At 43.0% G+C, this 18,911-nt stretch overlaps 1 protein-coding gene across 1 annotated transcript in view; it reads right to left on the reverse strand.

Annotated features, from left to right (window-relative positions):
* Positions 1 to 5,547: 5,547 nt before the first annotated feature.
* Positions 5,548 to 18,911, reverse strand: part of BRWD1 (bromodomain and WD repeat domain containing 1) — a 1,722,898-nt gene continuing 1,709,534 nt past the window's right edge. The window contains exon 41 of the mRNA XM_069202575.1: positions 5,548 to 14,797. Coding sequence (XP_069058676.1) covers positions 12,831 to 14,797 — 1,967 coding nt within the window. The 3' untranslated portion in view covers positions 5,548 to 12,830. The remainder of the gene's footprint in view (positions 14,798 to 18,911) is intronic.

The following is an 18,911-nucleotide window of genomic DNA, read 5'->3' on the forward strand; positions in this document are numbered from 1 at the left end:
TGATCAGGTATTGGCTGAGTAGTCCAGCAAATGCAAAGTCTTAGACCCCCTCGCTGATCCACCAATGTAGGAAGTTGTCTCTGTATATACTATTTCAAAGTGAGGCATAGTGTGCACAGAGTCCAAGGGTTCCCCTTAGAGGTAGATAGTGGCAAAATTAGATAATTCTAATGATCTATTTTGTGGTAGTGTGGTCAAGCAGTAGGCTTATCAAAGGGTAGTGTTAAGCATTCTCTGTACACACACAGGCAATAAATGAGGAACACACACTCAAAGACTTAACTCCAGGCCAATAGTTTTTATATAGAAAAATATATTTTCTTAATTTATTTTACAACCACAAGATTCAAGATTTGAAGTAAATACATAAGATGCAAGGTACTACACATAGGTAGGTAAGGAACTTTGAATTAGAGCAGTAACATACACAGTTATAGTTAAAATGGCAATAAACTATTTTAAAAGTGGACACAGTGCAAAAATTAACAGTTCCTGGAGGAGGTAAGTATTGGTTAGTTTTTCAGGTAAGTAAGACACTTAAAAGTTCAGTTTCCTGGGCATAGGCAGCCCACCATTGGGGATGCAAGGCAACCCCAAAGTCACCACACCAGCAACACAGGGCCGGTCAGGTGCAGAGGTCAAAGGAGGGCCCAAAACACTTAGGAGCCTATGGAGAACAGAGGTGCTCCGGTTCCAGTCTGCCAACAGGTAAGTACCTGCGTCTTCGGAGGGCAGACCAGGGGGATTTTATAGAGCACTGGGGACACAAGCAGGCACAAAAAACACACCCTCAGCAGCACAGGGGTGGCCGTGTGCAGTGTGCTTTGCAGGCGTCGGGTTTTCAATAGAAGTCAATGGAGGGCCCCTGGGGTCACTCTAGCGGTGCAGGCAGGGCACAGAGGGGCTTCTCGGGACAGCCACCACCTGGGCTAGGCAGAGGGTTGCCTGGGGGGTCACTCCTGCCTTGAAGTTCGGTTCCTTCAGGTCCTGGGGGCTGCGGTGCAGTGCTGGTTCCAGGCGTCGGGTCCCTTGTTACAGACAGTCGCGCTCAGGGGGAGCCTCCGGATTCTCTCTGCAGGTGTCGCTGTAGGGGTTCAGGGGGGTCGTCTCTGGCTACTCACAGGCTCGCAGTCACTGGGGAGTCCTCCCTGTGGTGTTTGTTCTCTGGATCTCGAGCCGGCGGCCGTCAGGTGCAGAGTGTGAAGTCTCACGCTTCCGGAGGGAAACGTGCAGTCTTTGAAAGTTGCTTCTTTGTTGCAAAAGAAGTAGCTGGTTTTGAACAGGGCCGCTGTTCACAGGAGTTTCTTGGCCCTTTAGTCCAGGGCAGTCCTCTGAGGCTTCAGAGGTCGCTGGTCCCTGTCGGATGCGTTGCTGGAGCAAGTTTTCGAAGTTGGAGACAAGCAGGTAGGGCTGGGGCCAAAGCAGTTGTCGTCTTCCTCCTTCTCTGCAGGCTTGTAGGTCAGCAGTCCTTCTTGTTTCTTCAGGTTGCAGGAATCTGATTTCCTGGGATCTGGGGAGCCTCTAAATACTGAATTTAGGGGTGTATTTAGGTCTGGGAGGGCAGTAGCCAATGGCTATTGTCCTTGAGGGTGGCTACACCCTCTTTGTGCCTCCTCCCTGTGGGGAGGGGGGCACATCCCTAATCCTATTGGGGGAATCATCCAAACTCAAGATGGAGGATTTCTACAGGTAGGGGTCACCTCAGCTCAGGACACCTTAGGGGCTGCCCTGACTGGTAGCTAACTCCTCCTTGTTTTTCTCATTATTCCCTCCAGCCTTGCCGCCAAAAGTGGGAGCAGTGGCCAGAGGGGCAGGCATCTCCACTAGCTGGGATGCCCTGGGGTGCTGTAACAAAAGGGGTGAGCCTTTGAGGCTCACCACCAGGTGTTACAGTTCCTGCAGGGGGAGGTGAGAAGCACCTCCACTCAGTACAGGCTTTGTTCCTGGCCACAGAGTGACAAAGGCACTCTCCCCATGTGGCCAGCAACATGTCTGGTGTGCGGCAGGCTGGCAGGAACTGGTCAGCCTACACTAGAAGTCGGGTAAGTATTCAGGGGGCATCTCTAAGATGCCCTCTGGGTGTATGTTACAATAAATTGCACACTGGCATCACTGTGCATTTATTGTGCTGAGAAGTTTGATACCAAACTTCCCAGTTTTCAGTGTAGCCATTATGGTGCTGTGGAGTTCGTGTTTGACAAACTCCCAGACCATATACTCTTATGGCTACCCTGCACTTACAATGTCTAAGGTTTTGCTTAAACACTGTAGGGGCATAATGCTCATGCAGATATGCCCTCACCTGTTGTATAGTGCACCCTGCCTTAGGGCTGTAAGGCCTGCTAGAGGGGTGACTTACCTTTGCCACAGGCAGTGTGAGGTTGGCATGGCACTCTGAGGGGAGTGCCATGTCGACTTAGTCATTTTCTCCCCACCAGCACACACAAGCTGTGAGGCAGTGTGCATGGGCTGAGTGAGGGGTGGCATAAGACATGCTGGAGCCCTTAGAGACCTTCCCTGGCATCAGGGCCCTTGGCACCAGGGGTATCAGTTACAAGGGACTTACCTGAGTGCCAGGGTTGTGCCAATTGTGGAGACAAAGGTACAGTTTAGGGAAAGAACACTGGTGCTGGGGCCTGGTAAGCAGAGTCCCAGCACACTTTCAAATCATAACTTAGCATCAGCAAAGCCAAAAAGATAGTGGGTAACCATGCCAAGGAGGCATTTCCTTACAACCCTCTTCCAACATGCAGACTTGCTGGGGGTAAAAAAGTTTCCAGATCCAGTCTTGCGCCTGGGGAAGATTCTAAAGTAAGGAATCTGCAGCTAGATGTGTCTAACAGATACAGGCATTTCACTTGCACATGGTCACTGTACCCGGGGATCGTAATTTACCCAGTCCTTACTTCCATCTCATACCATCACCTAATTCAAGTATGAGTGTCTCTGGGCAGGTGTCGTTTAGACAGGTGCAGTGTTACCTCCCTCTCTACAATTTGTGACCTCTGTTACTCATAATAGTCTAAACAGTTAATGAGTATCACCTCTGCAGAGCTTTTTTTAAGTACTGAACACGGTTAGAACCCACTGCATGCATCAGGCTCTTTCTCACTCTTACAGAAGTTAAGTTCACTGGACGGAGCATCAGAGACCACCATCTGTGCAAGCTTTGGTGTTGTTGAAGGTCTCCAACTGGTCGCAGACTAGCTTTGTTGGCTTAGGGTGAGTGGTTGTGTCACTAGGTCAGAGGTCACTGAACTGCCTCAAGCTGCTCTTTCACAAATGGCACAAACCAAGCTCATACTGTTGCGCCTGGTTAGCTGCACAGTCTGCTCAGTTTCAGTCAGTCATACTAGAGGCCCAGTCCGCTTAAACACTTTGCCGGCTGTTGCACAGGCAAAGCACAACTAAGCATAACTTAATTAAACAGTGGCACGGTCTACTCAGGTACAAACTCAGCCCACTGCCATGGTACAGGTCACTAGGATACAACCTCAGGATCACAGAGTCAAAGTTCACTTAAACGCACTTCCAAGACAGTGCTGCGGCTCATGCACAAGGTCAACTTCAAAGTGGCACAGTATCCTCAAGCACAACTTCAGGTCAGTGCTGTGGTGCAGGTAACTCAGCAGAAGAGATTGTGTTTCAGTCTGAGGGGATGCAGGTTACTCTCAATAGTATCACTGGGTGGACAGACCCACAGTTATGTCAGTTGCTTCTTGTTTACCCCCACAATATGATCACATCTCCTGCAGGATTGGTGCACTCCATCTCTCAGCAGTCATGTTGGCTTTCATGCACTTCAGGACAAGGAAACAGTTCCTCCTTCCAGGTCTGACTGCAAGTGTTGTCCCCTTAACTCTAGGAAGGCTGTTTGGGAGAGACAGGTTGAAATTGCACAGCAGTCCTGGGAGTATTCTGCTTAGCACCTTCTTCCTTGGACAAACAGAAGCTGAAACATTAACAATAAAAGACGGTGAAGTGGATTCTTGGAATGCACACTGAGAAACAAGCTTGAGGTGATTCTTCTTTCATGTATCCTTTCCAAGCTGTTATTCAGAGACACTGCATTTGGCAGCATGATGCACCCCACATGTAGCGATCAAGAAAAAGACAAAAAGCTGGCCTTGCATAAATGACCCTTCACAAAGCTGACAGCCTCAATGGCCCCACAGTCGCTTTTGCACATCAATGGCCCCAAACAGTCCAGAGCTTCAGTAGCCCCAGCAATGAGCATCAATAACCCTTAAGCATGACAAATAGACAAAAGGAGTATGCATCACTGCGCAAGTGGGGATCTGTATGTGGGTGTGCAGGGCTGGAGATTAGGCCTAGAGGAAGGAGGTTTACAGTGCGCGGTCACACCCCAGCCAGTGTTTCAGTAAAGTTAAAAAAAAAAAAAAAAAAAAAGAAAAAAAAGAAGTGAAGTGGGCATGTGTTGTTCGCTGTATCACCACCACACCTCTATCAGGTTGGAGGGATTCAATAAGGCAGAGTAGTACTGAAGCAGAGTAAACTCTGTCCAGTGCTGGCCTTGTGCAAGTTAGGAGGAGGCACTGTGCACTAGAACCCTCCCTGACCAATGGAGAAGAGCAGGAAAGATTGAATTGCAAACACGGGTCGACACAACCAAGCCTTGAGGCTAAATAGTAAGTCGGGTAGAACTAACTTAATGGCCATGGTGGATTTTTAATCTCTCCCACGTGCTTATGAGAGGTCAGGGAGAATACATGTTTAATTGGACAGGACAAAGGCACACCCAGTAATGCCTTATGCGGCATCCCTCTGTCCTGATGCTTTTTATTTCTCCCACTATTAGCTGACATCCGGGCATTTCCACCACATATAAAGAATGCAATACCACAAGCATCATTTGAGTGATAGCATGTCTACAATATATGAAGGATATAAAAAAAAAAAAAAAAACTCCATTTACGTTTTCATTTGACATGTGAACTTCTCGATGTTCATGAACAAATGCTGGGGGGGAAATTATGCCCTCTGGAATTTTCTTAAGCGGAATTCCAGTCAATGAGATCCATCTCTGAAAACATTAGGAACATTCAGCTAACTGAAAGGCTTTCCACATTTGGTTAATATATTTCAGCCATTTGAGTTATTTGCATAGAAAACTATCTATGGGAATTCCCATTGTAACACTGGATGGCTCTTTTGCGCCCGCCACTCAAACTCCCCCACCCCCGGCCAACCATGTCCCCCCTTAAACACACACTTTGTAACTTTAGATACCCCCCTCTTGGCTACTCTGCATAATCCGGCAATATGAAATGAGAGTCCTGTATTCGATGTTTTTAAATTTGATGTTGAGCAGATTGATCAAAGAGGATGGTGGTCCAAAGTTATTAGTTCTGCAAAAACTGCTTTTCCTATGGATTGTTGTTGCAACTATAACTATGGAGGGACGCATGCAGTCTTTCTCTATGTGAATATGAAATGATTTTAGTGAAATGTACAAAAACCAGGAAAAATATAATGACATAACTGTCATTTATAACCTTTCTATATCAAGCAATATAAAATTAGCCCTTAAAGATGAAATAGGTTTATTACAAAAATATTACAAAGACTCAAATCTTCTCAGTGTAGTTCTACAAACACATTTGAACACCTTCGTAGTGTACATACATTTTGGTTTTCTGACAGCTTCATCACAGCTGGAGAATATGATTAAACCTAGCCACAAAACCATGGCAAAGTAAATATCAAAAATATTTATTTTCAATTACTGCAGGTAAAATCCAAAGTACGCATTGGAAAAAAGTATTCAAACATTTGACCAAAATGATGTTCTCAACATATTGAAGCCGACAGTTTAAATTAAAACCTGTATTCATTTAGAACATTTTTATCAGCGGTAATACAATTGGGTCTGTATTTACAGCAGTTTCATATTGAGGGATAAACACTAGAGGTGTAGGTTGTGGTGGCAAAATTGAAAAAAAAAAAAAACACAAGTGTAAAACATTAATACAGTGTCACATAATGACGGAAAAAACAACAAAGTCAGATCTGAACACTGTACATTATTTTCGTTTCTCTGACTCTTAACCCAAATTTTTTTTTTTTTTACTGTATATCTGTTTCCAAATGGTCCGTTCAAATAATTTAAAACAATGATTTTACGGACATGAGTGATACAATAGGTTCAACCTTTATTTCCGGAGGCATAAGTAGTTCAGGTCTATAACAAGCCTCCAGGAATTGAAATTACCATAGTTACCACATTTCCAAACCCAACCCCTACCTTAGTCTATGAATGTGGTGATCATTCAAAGAGTGATTAGGTATCTTTTACGAATCAAGCATGAATTTTGCTGAAACAAGTCAATTCCATAAGGGATGAGATGAAACGCCATTGTTAAGTGAAAAGGAAACTTTTCCTTAATAGGTTCTCCGTTAATAAAATTGTTCCTGAACGTTGAGGGCGCTGGCCGATTTTGGGTTTGCAAGTTATTGATGTCCGCAGTTGACAATTTGAGTACAAGAGCTAGATGTAGTGGGAACTTGGATTAAAATTTCAATGGCTGATTTCGGATGCTTCAGGATTTAAAATGTAGCCAATTGACAAATTAAAACAAAATCAAATGTCAGAATTTTTTTTCTCAAAAAGTATTTTAGGAAATGATCTTGGTTTAAAATGTTCACATTATCGTGAAGACACAACAAAATAAACAGGGTTAAAACAGCAATAATGCAACTGTTTGCACTTACTGCAGGAACTCATTGATATATGGGCATTAAGTGTCAACCTGATTTCCTGCTCCTATTTTCCACTTTGTGGGCCTAGAGGATTATCACATTGTTAATGTGCACCTTGGTCCATCTCCCCGGAACAAGCAAGTTATGGGAACCTGATGTTAGTTTATACAGATTCCTTATTTTGGTATGTCTAAATACTAGGTCAGTTGGATTTAAAGTACAGTGTACAGTAACACAAACCTGATTAGGGTTAGCATGTATGTCAGCCATCTGATGAACTGACTCCAAGCAATTACAAAACACTGAGCTCAGATGGAATTCACTTATATGACTTCATTTTCTAGGTGCATATGACAAATATCTACATCTAGAACAGACAGAGCCTCCTATGTTCACATCCTTGTAACAAGATCAATAGGAACTCTACACACCTTCTGAGGTCCAAACTTTGCTCATAATAAGTTTTATGTGTCAGCTAAGTAAAGTGATACAGATTGAGTTAGTAATGTTATTTGGAAATCGTAACAAAGAAATCATAAAATAAGTTTCCACGTCTATGCCAGCAAGAACAATTCCTACATTTGCTCTCCATGAAGAACTGGCGTTACCTGCGGCATTCTGATGACTGAGCAGGTCGAGGCGTAACTCCACCATATGTGAGGAATATTTAATCACCGTTGGACATAACCTTTGGATACAACCTTTGAAGCAAAAGGTGTACAATACTTTTCTCGCTTGTTTTCTTAACTAGAATGTGTTTGTTCATTGGGAGAAACATGGTAATATGAAGGATAGACTTCATAGACACAGTCCCTGCTCACTGTGAACGTTTGCCTCCATGTCACAACAATGTGCTCTTTTAAGGTATCAAGCTGAGAGGGGCAAAATAAATCCTGAAACGTCAAAAACATATAATTTATTCAGTCATATTAACATGAGACAACCCAGTTTTGGGGAAAAATTCAATTTCACTCGAGCTCAGCTCAATGCATTCTGCTAAAGTGTTTCATTTTCAGTCATACCTATAAGTACGCCGACTACCTTAATATCCTCTCTCCTCTGTATGAGCACCTGAATGTTGTTTTGGGGGGCATTCATTATGTGTTAAGCGGCATGGAGCCAGCACAAATGCTAAGATGAAACAAAGAGAGACACCAGTAAGTGAGGGGGAGTGCTTTCTACTCATTCTCTTATGAGAAATCAAACCACATGAGTTACAGTGGACAGAAATAAAGAGGACATGTTCCCCTAGTGACTGCCAGACAAGCTACAAATAACCCCCCCCACCCTCCCTGGAAGCAGAGCGTATAGCATCCTAGAGTGTTTATGTTTTCGACTCCACGTGGTATGTGCTATTTTCTCTGTCACCGGGAAACATAATCAAAGGTAAATGTTGAAAGTTTCAATCTACGCTGGTACAGTTCCATATTCAGATTTTTATTTCTGACAATTGTTTTAGGTCTGGGATGGGTGTTGTTTTCGTGGATACAGTGAAAAACATTTCTCTGGTGCTACTAGGAATGAGAGATGCAAAGAGTAGTTCAGGAGCTTTAGCTATCACAGCCTTGAAGGAAAAACATTTTGTTTCACTAAAGGAAGATTATAGACAAGGTCACTGTGTATGTTTCCATTTGAAATATATGTGAATGAGGAGGGAAAATGTAATCCAAAGATCTTTACCCACTGTTCTCTTTTCCTCACTTGCAGTTAGTTTCCAGATGTGCAGATGTTTGAGTAATAGGTAGCAAGATAAGGTAAAGGCAAAATGGAACTATTTTCAAATGTGGGTTGAATTGAGGGAAGAATAGATGTTGACTGGATAAAACACAACATCCAAGAGTTATTTCTAAAGCCTGCTCCAAAGCAATACCCTGTTGTCATGACTGACTCAACCTACCACATAAATACTTTCATTAACATTTTTATTTTTAAAATTTTTAGAGCTATGGGACTCAAAGTGGTTGTTTTGGTATGTATTAACTTTTGTGAGCAATCCAAAGACTGGTATATTCAGACACTTTAGGATTACTGGGGCTTTTAAAGCAAAGAGAGGGTCCAAAGTGTTGTTGATATAACCCCACCTTTACCTCAGTAACAGCACAGACTCTGAGAAATAATCATGGAAAAAATGTAAGATTAGAGAATGAAAATAAAATGGAGCACTTAAGCACATAGAATTTCTAAGTAGGCAACCATTATTTAATTCTAACATGCATCCACATTTCTTCCATATCCAAACTTACAGATAAGAAATAGTAGTGACCATGCAGACCATTCCCAAATGTTTGAGTGGACTTGTTATGAATCCCCCTATATTAGACAACCTTCATAAATCTATGCAGTGGGGTTATAAAATATGGATGGCTGGCACAAGGCAAGTGATATTTAAGAGAACACCCATATAAAGACAAAGAGCTGCCTTTGCACTTATTTAAGAAGCCGGATCGGATTATTTAAGGCAATTTCCTGAATGTTTCATGTTTGAAGTACACAAGGTACAATCCATAAAACAATGGAAGAAAAGGCCACAAGGAGAATTGATACAATCAGTATGACTAGAACTTGTCTAAGAACTAAAAGAAAAATCATCTGGTTCAGTTGAAACTTGAAGATGGAGTACTACAATGGAGCTTCACTTTGGCTTACAAATTCTTCAAGAAATCAGAACTTCCATCAAACAAAATGAACATCCACCAAGAAGTTATGCTTCACGTCAGAAATTGTGTTTATATGAAGCAACTACCACCAGAAAAGACTCTACAGCAAAGTTCAAAGTTTCAAGATAATCTTAGAATGCTTTGATGGATTATATCAACAAGGTCAATTTCTTGTCCTGAGTGTTTAACTGCACATTACTGATACTCCGTAAATTCAAAACTACAAAACAGGTAACATGGCAGAAAAATAACAAAACTAATGCTCCTCTCCAAAGAGCAATGCTAAAACCTTCTACATTTGCATGTGTTGTTACACTACTAAAATAATTCTTGCAGGTAAAACGCTGACTGCCTATTCTATTCTGAAATATTGTTCTATTGTTCTGTACCCAAGATCGATGAAAATAAATAAATATATATATTTTTCTTTTTTTTGGTACTACGGAAAATCTCATTATGCTGAAATTTATGGAATCACAAATTCAGGAATGAAGTGGGTTTCTAGAGTTTTATGAAAGGATGATCACCACAAAGCTGTACATTTCTGATCACTCACATGCTTCTTTTGCAGCTTCCGGCTGCAGCTCAACATACAAGTAAAACTCACTTTACGGGAAAAACTGTGTTTTTGTAACAAGGGTTGGAATGGAGAGGTAGCATACCCATATTTAACTGGAGTGCAGGATTAGTGGTTGCTCCAAGAGAAAATATTTGCCCTGCGTACCAACCAAAACATACTTCTGCATGCATAAATATCATGCATGAGAATAATTACTGGAACATTATGAATTTCATAGCTTTCCAGGAGTATTCCAGGGTTTCCCTGTCCATCACTGAAAAGTCGAACATTTGCACTAAATGGCTGTGTAATCCTGAGGGATTCAATTTCCAATCTAAATTTTAGGAATCAAGCTGTTTAATATTAATTAAATACAAACATGGTCAAGTAAATAAATGTAGGTCCTCCTTCAAAAACAACATTATCAAGTTAAGTAATGTAAATGAGGGTGACCATTTTACCCTTTTAGACAGTAGAAATTGAGGCTCCTGGGCTAGGGAGAGAGGCATGAGCCTCGTGCTAAAACAGGCAAGTCAGAGTAGGCATTATGATAAATAACAGCGTAGAATTGGCAATCAGTTAACTCTTCAATCAATTTCTGGGCCATCAGAAGTAAGTCAAATTTAGGGAACCTCACTTCCTCCAGACCAAATGTGGAATGAAAGGCACATAACTGCTGAGTTTCCAGGCAAAAAGATAGAACTACAAAAGATAAACTGACAAAAATGTAGTTTCTTCTCTTGTGGGAGAAGACTGGGACCAGTTTTTTTTTTTTTGTGTCGTACATTTGCCATCTGCTAGGCTGGCTGCAAGGCCAACTCATGTTTCCAGTACTCAGCAGACGAATTTGTGGGAGCAAAAATACTTCACGGGGCAAATCATCACTGCTGAATCTCTGTATACAAGAAAACGTGTTTTTTTATGGCTGAGATAAAGGAATTCAGTGCTCAAACAAAACCTTGAACTAAATGAGGTAAATGTGGAGCAGTGCATATCTTCCTGAAGCTGTTCACCTGTAGCGATCCTAGCAAGCTTCACCAAACATTACTTTAATCCTCAAAGGCTATTATGAATGTATGATGAGCTGGGGGCATGAAGCACAGTGAACGCCCAATCAAGCAGTTACAAATAAAAAGCTCCAGCGTGGTGTACAGACCAGTGAAAGAAAACCTTGTTGAAACAATCAAGCACAATTTCAAAAGGCACATTTAGGCTATACAGTGTGTGTACTATCTGATGAATACTTGAAAGAATAAGATAAAGCTAGTCTTCTGTCATCAGTCAACATTTAAATGTGGGTACCCGTCCACTACCATACAACTGGGATAAAGTGCAACAATGGTGAAAACACTTTTTTCTAAATAAGTTGAGTAAAAGGATATTGTACCATTACTGCTGGGTACTTGTCAAAAAAGAGAAAAAATAATCTGTGGCCCTCCCACTAGAGGTGCCAAAGTACATAAAGACATAGGTGCCACCATTACTGAAGACATTTGATTTTAGCCTTATTGTTTAGAAACACACTTATAAATGGAAAGACAATTGAGGACAAGAGCATTTTAAACAAATCTTTCAATTTTGCAATAGAGTATTTAAAATATTCTCCAATGAAGAGACAGAGTTCACAATTTCAATGAGACAAAGGCTCATATACTTTGAATTCCAGACTGTACACTCAAAGTCATAAAATTGCAAAGTCCTAAAAAATATTCTGGAAAAGGGGTACATTTGATTAATTAAACAAAATCCATGGTTGATGTATTTCTGATGTTGCTTTGGTCATTTAAAATCTCGCATTACTCCATCATATTTCTAAGGGTGTCAACTAAGGTATATCATGCAATAATATTGCAGGCTGATATCCCTTCTGTTAAGGCAACTATGCAGGGAACCAAATGCTTTACTCCATCGAGTAACAACAAGAAATTTAAAAAGCCAAGATCTTTAAGTAAACACTTCTTCCAAAAAAAGCTCACTTTAACAAACTATTGTAAGAACATGATTTTCTTGGCAAGGGATTAACGTTCATCAAAAATCTAGGCAACTTTAGTAGATTAACAGGATTCGTTTCTATAAACAAGTCCATAAACTGTCAAGGTGTGTGCACAAATGTACTTATATGTCTGGGTTAATACTCGTCTTGTGCTGATGCTAATTACGGTGTCAGGGCCATCTGAAGTTTCCATTATGTTAAACCTGCACTTACATTTTCCCAATGATGCATTTCAATAAATGCTCCAGAATAGGTACAATATAACGCACAAGAAACCCTGAACTCCCAAACCAAAGCTTTCTGCTCCACATTTGTTACTATCTTGCTTTGTCCCTGTGCAGGTTGGGTAATTTTGTTTGTCAATGGAATTTGTAGTAAAAACACTGTATTGCAAACAAAATATAAAAGGAAGAAAAGTAAATCATTTTAGAACAAGCCATGAGCTATTTAATATAAATTCATTCTTCCAGAAAGGTATAAATTTACAGCACTTATTAGACCTGGGGTCCCAATTGCTCTTTTATGTGTAGAATATTGAAGGTTAAAGAACAGCTGCTGGCTCTGTTACCTTTGGACCACGAATTGCAATTAATGTGCAGTTGTGTATACACATGTTTGTAATAATGATTGCAAACAACTCAACGACCCACCAAACACCCAGTGTTGAACACAGATTTCTGACTTTTGTCACCAAGTTCCAGTACCAGATGCAAACAACCTCAACATGGAGGGCTTGTTTGTATTTGCATTACAATGCTGATAATGGCAAGCAAGTGCAAATTGAACTACAAAAAAACAGTCATGATTCAGTCACATTCATAAACTTTTCATAGAAAAATATAAATATATTCCCTGAATGTTTAGAGAGGCATATTAGTCCTTATTAGTAGAAATTCCAGAGCTATCTTAGAAAAGGGCAAGCTTTTGCTCGTGAGGTGATTTTCCGCAACTGGCTAGTTCTCGAAACAGCAGCACTTAAATTGTCATCACTTTTTAAGACATCACAATCTAGTTCGCCGTCATCATATCTTACTGTCCTTTTACCTTGATTTCTAGTCCTTATTTTAGATTTCCTAGAGAGGTTTGTAGATGGCATATAGTTCAAGTGCTCCCAGTCATCATCACAAACTTTGCGCCTTTTTCTTAATTCAGGGCGTTTTTGGGGCTTACGTGTAGCTTTGGTTTCCACACCTTTGCTTAAGAGCTTTTGTTTTCCTCTCCTTTTCCTTTTCAGTGAGGACAATTTCTCACTGTTTGAGCTGCTGTCTGAATCAGAGCAAGGGGATGAGGAAGTAGACAAAGATTCCAGGCTAGTGCTGGAAGCCTTTTGATTCAGCGAGCTTGAATAAGTGCTACCATTGTTCATATCATCCTCAAACTCCGTTTCATCTTGATCATCACTAATGATTCTTTCAGTAGTTCTACAAGAAGTACGTTTTTCTGAAATGGGTTCATTGCATTTCCTTTTCCACCTGTTAGCCTTGGAGTCTGAATCATTCTCATCTGTATCACTTGTTTCCCTTTTTTTATTGACAGACTCTGTGGGTTTCATAACGGTCTTCCTGTTAGGCGGGTGGACCTGTGTTTTACATTTTTTGGCTGCTTTTGAAATTTTAGCAGAAAGTACTTGTTTTCCAAATTTTGCAAGGTGTGATTTCTTTTGTGCTGTCCTTTGACCATCGGTTGGCTTTCGCACTGCTTTTTCATGATCAAGTTGTGAAAATGTCTTCAATTCAACTGTGAAGTTCTTGGCTGCTGAAAATCCAGCCACACACCTCAATTCATCATCCAGATCTTGTTCATTTTCAGACTTTGAAAACTTAGACTCATCTAGCTTGTGCCTTTTGGTCGGAGAAAGAACCTTGTGGAAGGAAAGACTTTTGCTATTGTTTGAACTGCTATTACTTGAACTGATACACCCTCTAGCAGTTTCTGAGCCAGTTGACTGTGGCTTTTTCTTTAAAGTGGGTCTGTCTAGCTCTTCTTTCTCACTTTCTGAATGCATACTTCTGTCTTCATCTGACATAGTCAAAAAAGGTTCTTTACCAGTAGCAAATGCACTACGCAGCACCTTTTTATTACTGTCGGAAATGCAATCACTGACGGTATTTTTTTTTCTAGCAGCAACAGGAGCGGCTGGACAATTTGCATTCCTTAAGGTGCATTTTAGAGCTGACTCTTTTTGGTTATTATTTGACTTTACACCTTCAAGTTCCTGAGGCGTGTGTAAATACATTTCCCTTGCTGCAAAACCCCTGAGATGGTGAGAGTTTCTGCTCACCTTGCTGGAAATGCCGTCATCGGAACCTGTGGTAGCAGCTGTAGTAGTTTGGTAAGCTGTGGTACAGCATTTCCTTGGTGGCTCCTTTCTTTCAGATTTTAAAAAATTGCATTTCTCAAACGCATTTGACAGTTTTTTTCTAACTGCTTTGTGGGGGAGCGATCTTCGACTTGTGCTCTCTAAATCACTACCATCACTATTATATCGAGCACCGGCTGATGTAGTTGAACAAATCGTCCTATTTGTTGTACATCTTTTTTCTTCATTTCCATCGTCGCTTTCTGATTTTCTTTCCTCTTCTTCTTCAGATTCATCCAATAACCTTTTCCTTGCTGCAGCTGAAGCATTTCGATGTGGTAGTGTTCTGCTGAGTATGTTGACGCTGTACTCTGTGTCTGAGCAAAACCCATCCTCAATATCGCTCATGCACTTTATTTTGTTAGCAGCCATTGCAGCACTTTTCCTTGGCTTTTTATTACGAGGTTCACGTTTTTCTTTCACTTTTTTGTTCAGAATCTCTGTTTCTTCTTCAGAGTCGCTGACAAACCTTTTCCCGGCTGCTTTCTTATGACCATTTGTTTGTGGTTCTGTAACAAAAGAACATTTCTATTTAACTACACCATAACTGAAAAAATCATGACCAAATGAAAGTAAAATATATCAGCACTCCAGGCTTGTTTGTGGACTGTTTCTTATTGGTCAACAGCAGTTATTTATCGCACATGCTATCAAAAAAGAAAAAAAACATAGGAGCGGAAAAATCAATTTTGAAAATGCATTTTAATTGATCGACAATTATGGAGCAGCACTTACTGTCAAAAGCAAATCAACTGATACATTTTGTGACGAATCAATGTGGCGAGAAGGTTCAACTAGAATGTGTAGGGGAGCTGGGTTCTGGTTGAAATACTCCCCCCTGCACATGTTTGCCTGTTTTATTTAGATGCAACTTTAAGTGAAGTGCACTGGGGGAGTCTTCGGTTTTAAGGTAGAGTCCGGCAGGGGTCAGCCCACGGTGAACTCAGAATCGCTGGGGAACCTTCACAGGACTGGTGGGCCACTTGGACATGGGCTGAGGGCATCAGATGCAGAGGTGGATCTAGGGGTGGGTTTGCAGTTCCCCAGGGCAGAATTTGTTTTCTTTTAAAGTTGCTTTCTTCTTGAACAGGTCTGCTGTGAAGGATCTTCATCTTTGTCGAAGGCAGGCAGTCCTCACAAAGCTTTGGAGGTTGCTGGCCTGCTGGACAGGTCATCTTTTCATACAGGATTGTCAAGAGCGGCAGACAGAACGGTAAGGCTGGGGCCAAGTCTGTTGTTGTCTGTAGTCTTCTCTGCCGGTGCAAACCTCAAGTGTCCGTCTCTTCTTAGGTCATCGGGAATCTCAGTTCTAGGGTTCAGGGTTGCCACCTAAATACTCAGTTTAGGGGCACTACAGGGAGTGCCAGGAGGTAGCCAATGGACTGACACCATCGAGGGTGACTACACCCTTCTTATGACCTCTTCTGCTAGGAAGTGGGCATAAACCTAATCCCAGTGGCGTAATTCCTTCCAAACAAGATGGAGGAATTTAAAAAGTAGTGTCCACTTCAGATATCCACCTTAGGGGTGGGACCGCACCAGCCCTATGCCAACCACCGTCCTACGCAACTACCCCAGGCTATGTGAGGACGTGGGCATGGTGTCTTCAGACTTAAAGGGTCTGAAAGCCAGAAGGCTGTTATCACCTCACCCAGGCAGGATGGACATTCAATGGTGGGGAGCTTCAAAGGCCTAGCCGCCTTTGTAATGTGTCCCAGGTCTCTCCAGATGGTGGAGATCACCACCCCTCCTAACCCCACTTTTGGCGTCAGAACAGGCAGGAGAATTAGGCATATTAGAAGGTGTTGCCACTTCATGCAAGTCCCACCCCTAAGGTGGATGAGCTCACGTGGACACTACTTTCCTGACTACCTACGAAGCAAAGGACAAAGAAGAGTTGCACCTACAGAAGAGGAAAAGAAGCAGCAGGTTACTGGGAAAGAGCCCCACCGGCCTGCCTGCTGACCTTGATGGACTCTGCCCAAAAGATGACTCGTCCTGCAGCTGAGCGTCCAAGAAACCCAGGAGGACTACCTGACTTCTACAAAGACTCAGACTCTTTTGAGCAGCGGAACTGCCCAGTAGCAAAGTTTCAAGAAAGGGCTCTGCAGCCCCTGGAAGAGCAAGGACCCAGCACCCGAAGTGAACTCTGCTCCGGGCGACCACGACCCACGGTGAAGCCAACTAATGGTGGCAGCCCAGTTCCACAGCTGTCTAGAGTCCACGTTCACTCAGGGTTCCCCTCTCTTTGACTCTGCCGAGACACCTGCAGCCTCTGCACGCAGGCCCCCTCTCCCACAGCCTGGTGGTGAGATAAAACCCGACACCTCCAGCAACCACTGCACTCATGACCCCTGATCCCATCTGAGGTGGTTCGCTGGTGCCAACAACGTCCCGGGGCTCCTAGGAGCTCGAGTCCCCCCTGAGTTCAACCCTGCCAGACTCCTCGATGACGCCTGCAGCCTCAGCAAAGAAGACTCCCCCGACTGCTCACAGAGAAACCAGCTGCCTAAAGACACCCCTGAATCCGCCGCCCCTGGGGCCTACGGAAAAGGACCAATGGTGCACGCATCTATGCCCTCAAGCTCCCCAAGTCTACTATCTACCTGTTTGTTGTCCCTGATTGGTTTCCTAGCCACAGCCTGCAGCCTGTCTTCATGAGGATCAAACTCCCATAGGAAACCATTGGGCACTCAACACCATACTGCACACCTGCACCCCGCCACCCCAGCGCTGCCTGGAGCGACCTGCTGCTGTGGTTCTCATCAGTGCTTCTCTTAACTCCCCAAGATTGGCCTTGTAACTCTTTGTTAACCTTGTGTTTGCTGAATATTGTTTTTCCCCCATAGGATAACATTGAAAGAACTTTAAAAACTGCATTAAGTTTTGATTTCTAAAACTGCAAAGTATTTATGCTTGTATGCTTAAAAGTCTGTTTAGTTGATTACAAAGTTCTTGGGTTTAAAACATATATAAAAAGAAATGATATGTTTCTAAATTAGTCTCACATTTCTTCTTTGAGTGTGTGTCTTAATTATTTCCTCTGTGAGTATGCGTACCACTACCCTCTGATAAGCCTAACTGCTCACCCACACTACCACAAATAGAGCATTAGTCTCATCTACTTTTGGCTCTACAGTACCAACTGGGGATCCACTGGACTCTGCACAGTGTACTTCATTTTAGTGCACTGTATAAAGAGCCAGTTTCCTACAGATAGGCGCCGGTCCAGAATTGGATACTTGAGACGCCATCAGGGCCGAAGCCGCTGGTGTAGAACCAGATGGGGCCTCCTCTGACCCTGCGGGGCTCAAGGGCATACTAGAGGGGTCGGCCCGCTCGAATACAAGGTGCATGGGTCTCGTAAAAGTCCTTAATTTGGGCAGGTGTCAATCCATCTCCCAGAAATGGGAGGAAGAGCTGAGGTGAACTGGACAACGGCTCTACAGAATTGCATCAGGAGCGCAGCTGTTCCGCGCTCGTCTTGTCGGACGAGGTGAAGACAAAGTCCTCTTGGATGAAAACTTCTTCCTGTGCCTCTTCCCCGAGTTTCCCAAGGATCTTGAATGGGACGAAGAGTAATTGTGGCCGCATCCTCTTTCTTGACCAGGACCAAGATCTCAGAGGAGTTACGTGTCACAAACTGCCAGGCAGAAAGAAGTTTTGGGACCACTCCATGAAACCCTTCAGCACCCTGGCCCGGCAGTTGGAGTCCTATCAATGGGTCCCTTGGCCAAGAGAGCCGCGACTTCCTCACAGAGAAGGGACAGATGATCCTACATCAGCCGTTTGTGAGATGGTGGCATGGAGGAGGGGGTAGTTTTGAAGGGGAGGGAGTAACCATTTCGGACAATCTACAAGACCCACCTGTCCAATGTTATGGACAGCCAGGGGGCAGTTGATGCGAAAACTGTAACCATCTGGGTGCCCACAGTGGGAAAGGAACAAACAAGGTGAGTTTGGAGGCTGCTGTAGTTGGGGAGGCGACAAACAGACCAGAACGCTGACCCCCTGACCCACAAGGTCTTTGGGTACCACCCCCTCGTCTATGCAGAGGCTGGGAATCATGCGCATCTCTGTGGCTGGCCAGGAATTTGCATGGCTGGAAGCCCCTTCTGTAGCCACAAAAGACAGATTAAGAAGGACGGGGGAGCCACAGTGAGGACAAAGGACCTGCCCGTAGCCCGAGAGACCTTGAAGCACTTTAGCACCAAATCTGCCTTGTATCCGACGAAACGGGTGCCATTGAAAGGCATGTCCATAAGGGAAGTTTGGACAACACCCAAAAAGCCAGACATCCTCATCCCGGCGTAATGCTATAGGGCGACTGTCATGGAAACTGCTTTGTCTAGCAAGTCAGTCGTGTCAAGTCCACAACAAATTGTGAACTTTGCTACATCTCTCCCATCGGCAACAGTCTGAAAAAGTATTGTTCAGGCCTTTTCTGGAACCTTTGGCAGCACTTGCGAAATCATGTCCCACAGAGTGTGGGAATAATGGCTTAAAAGGAATGTGGGGTTCACATACCACAATGCCAGGCTGGTAGAAGAAAACATCTTTGGACTCTCTAAGTGCAGGGAAGCCATCTTAAGCTATGTAGTGGACATTGGTCAACACAAGTAG

The sequence above is a fragment of the Pleurodeles waltl genome, chromosome 8 (genome assembly GCF_031143425.1).
Source record: "Pleurodeles waltl isolate 20211129_DDA chromosome 8, aPleWal1.hap1.20221129, whole genome shotgun sequence".
NCBI classification, from domain to species: Eukaryota; Metazoa; Chordata; class Amphibia; order Caudata; family Salamandridae; genus Pleurodeles; species Pleurodeles waltl.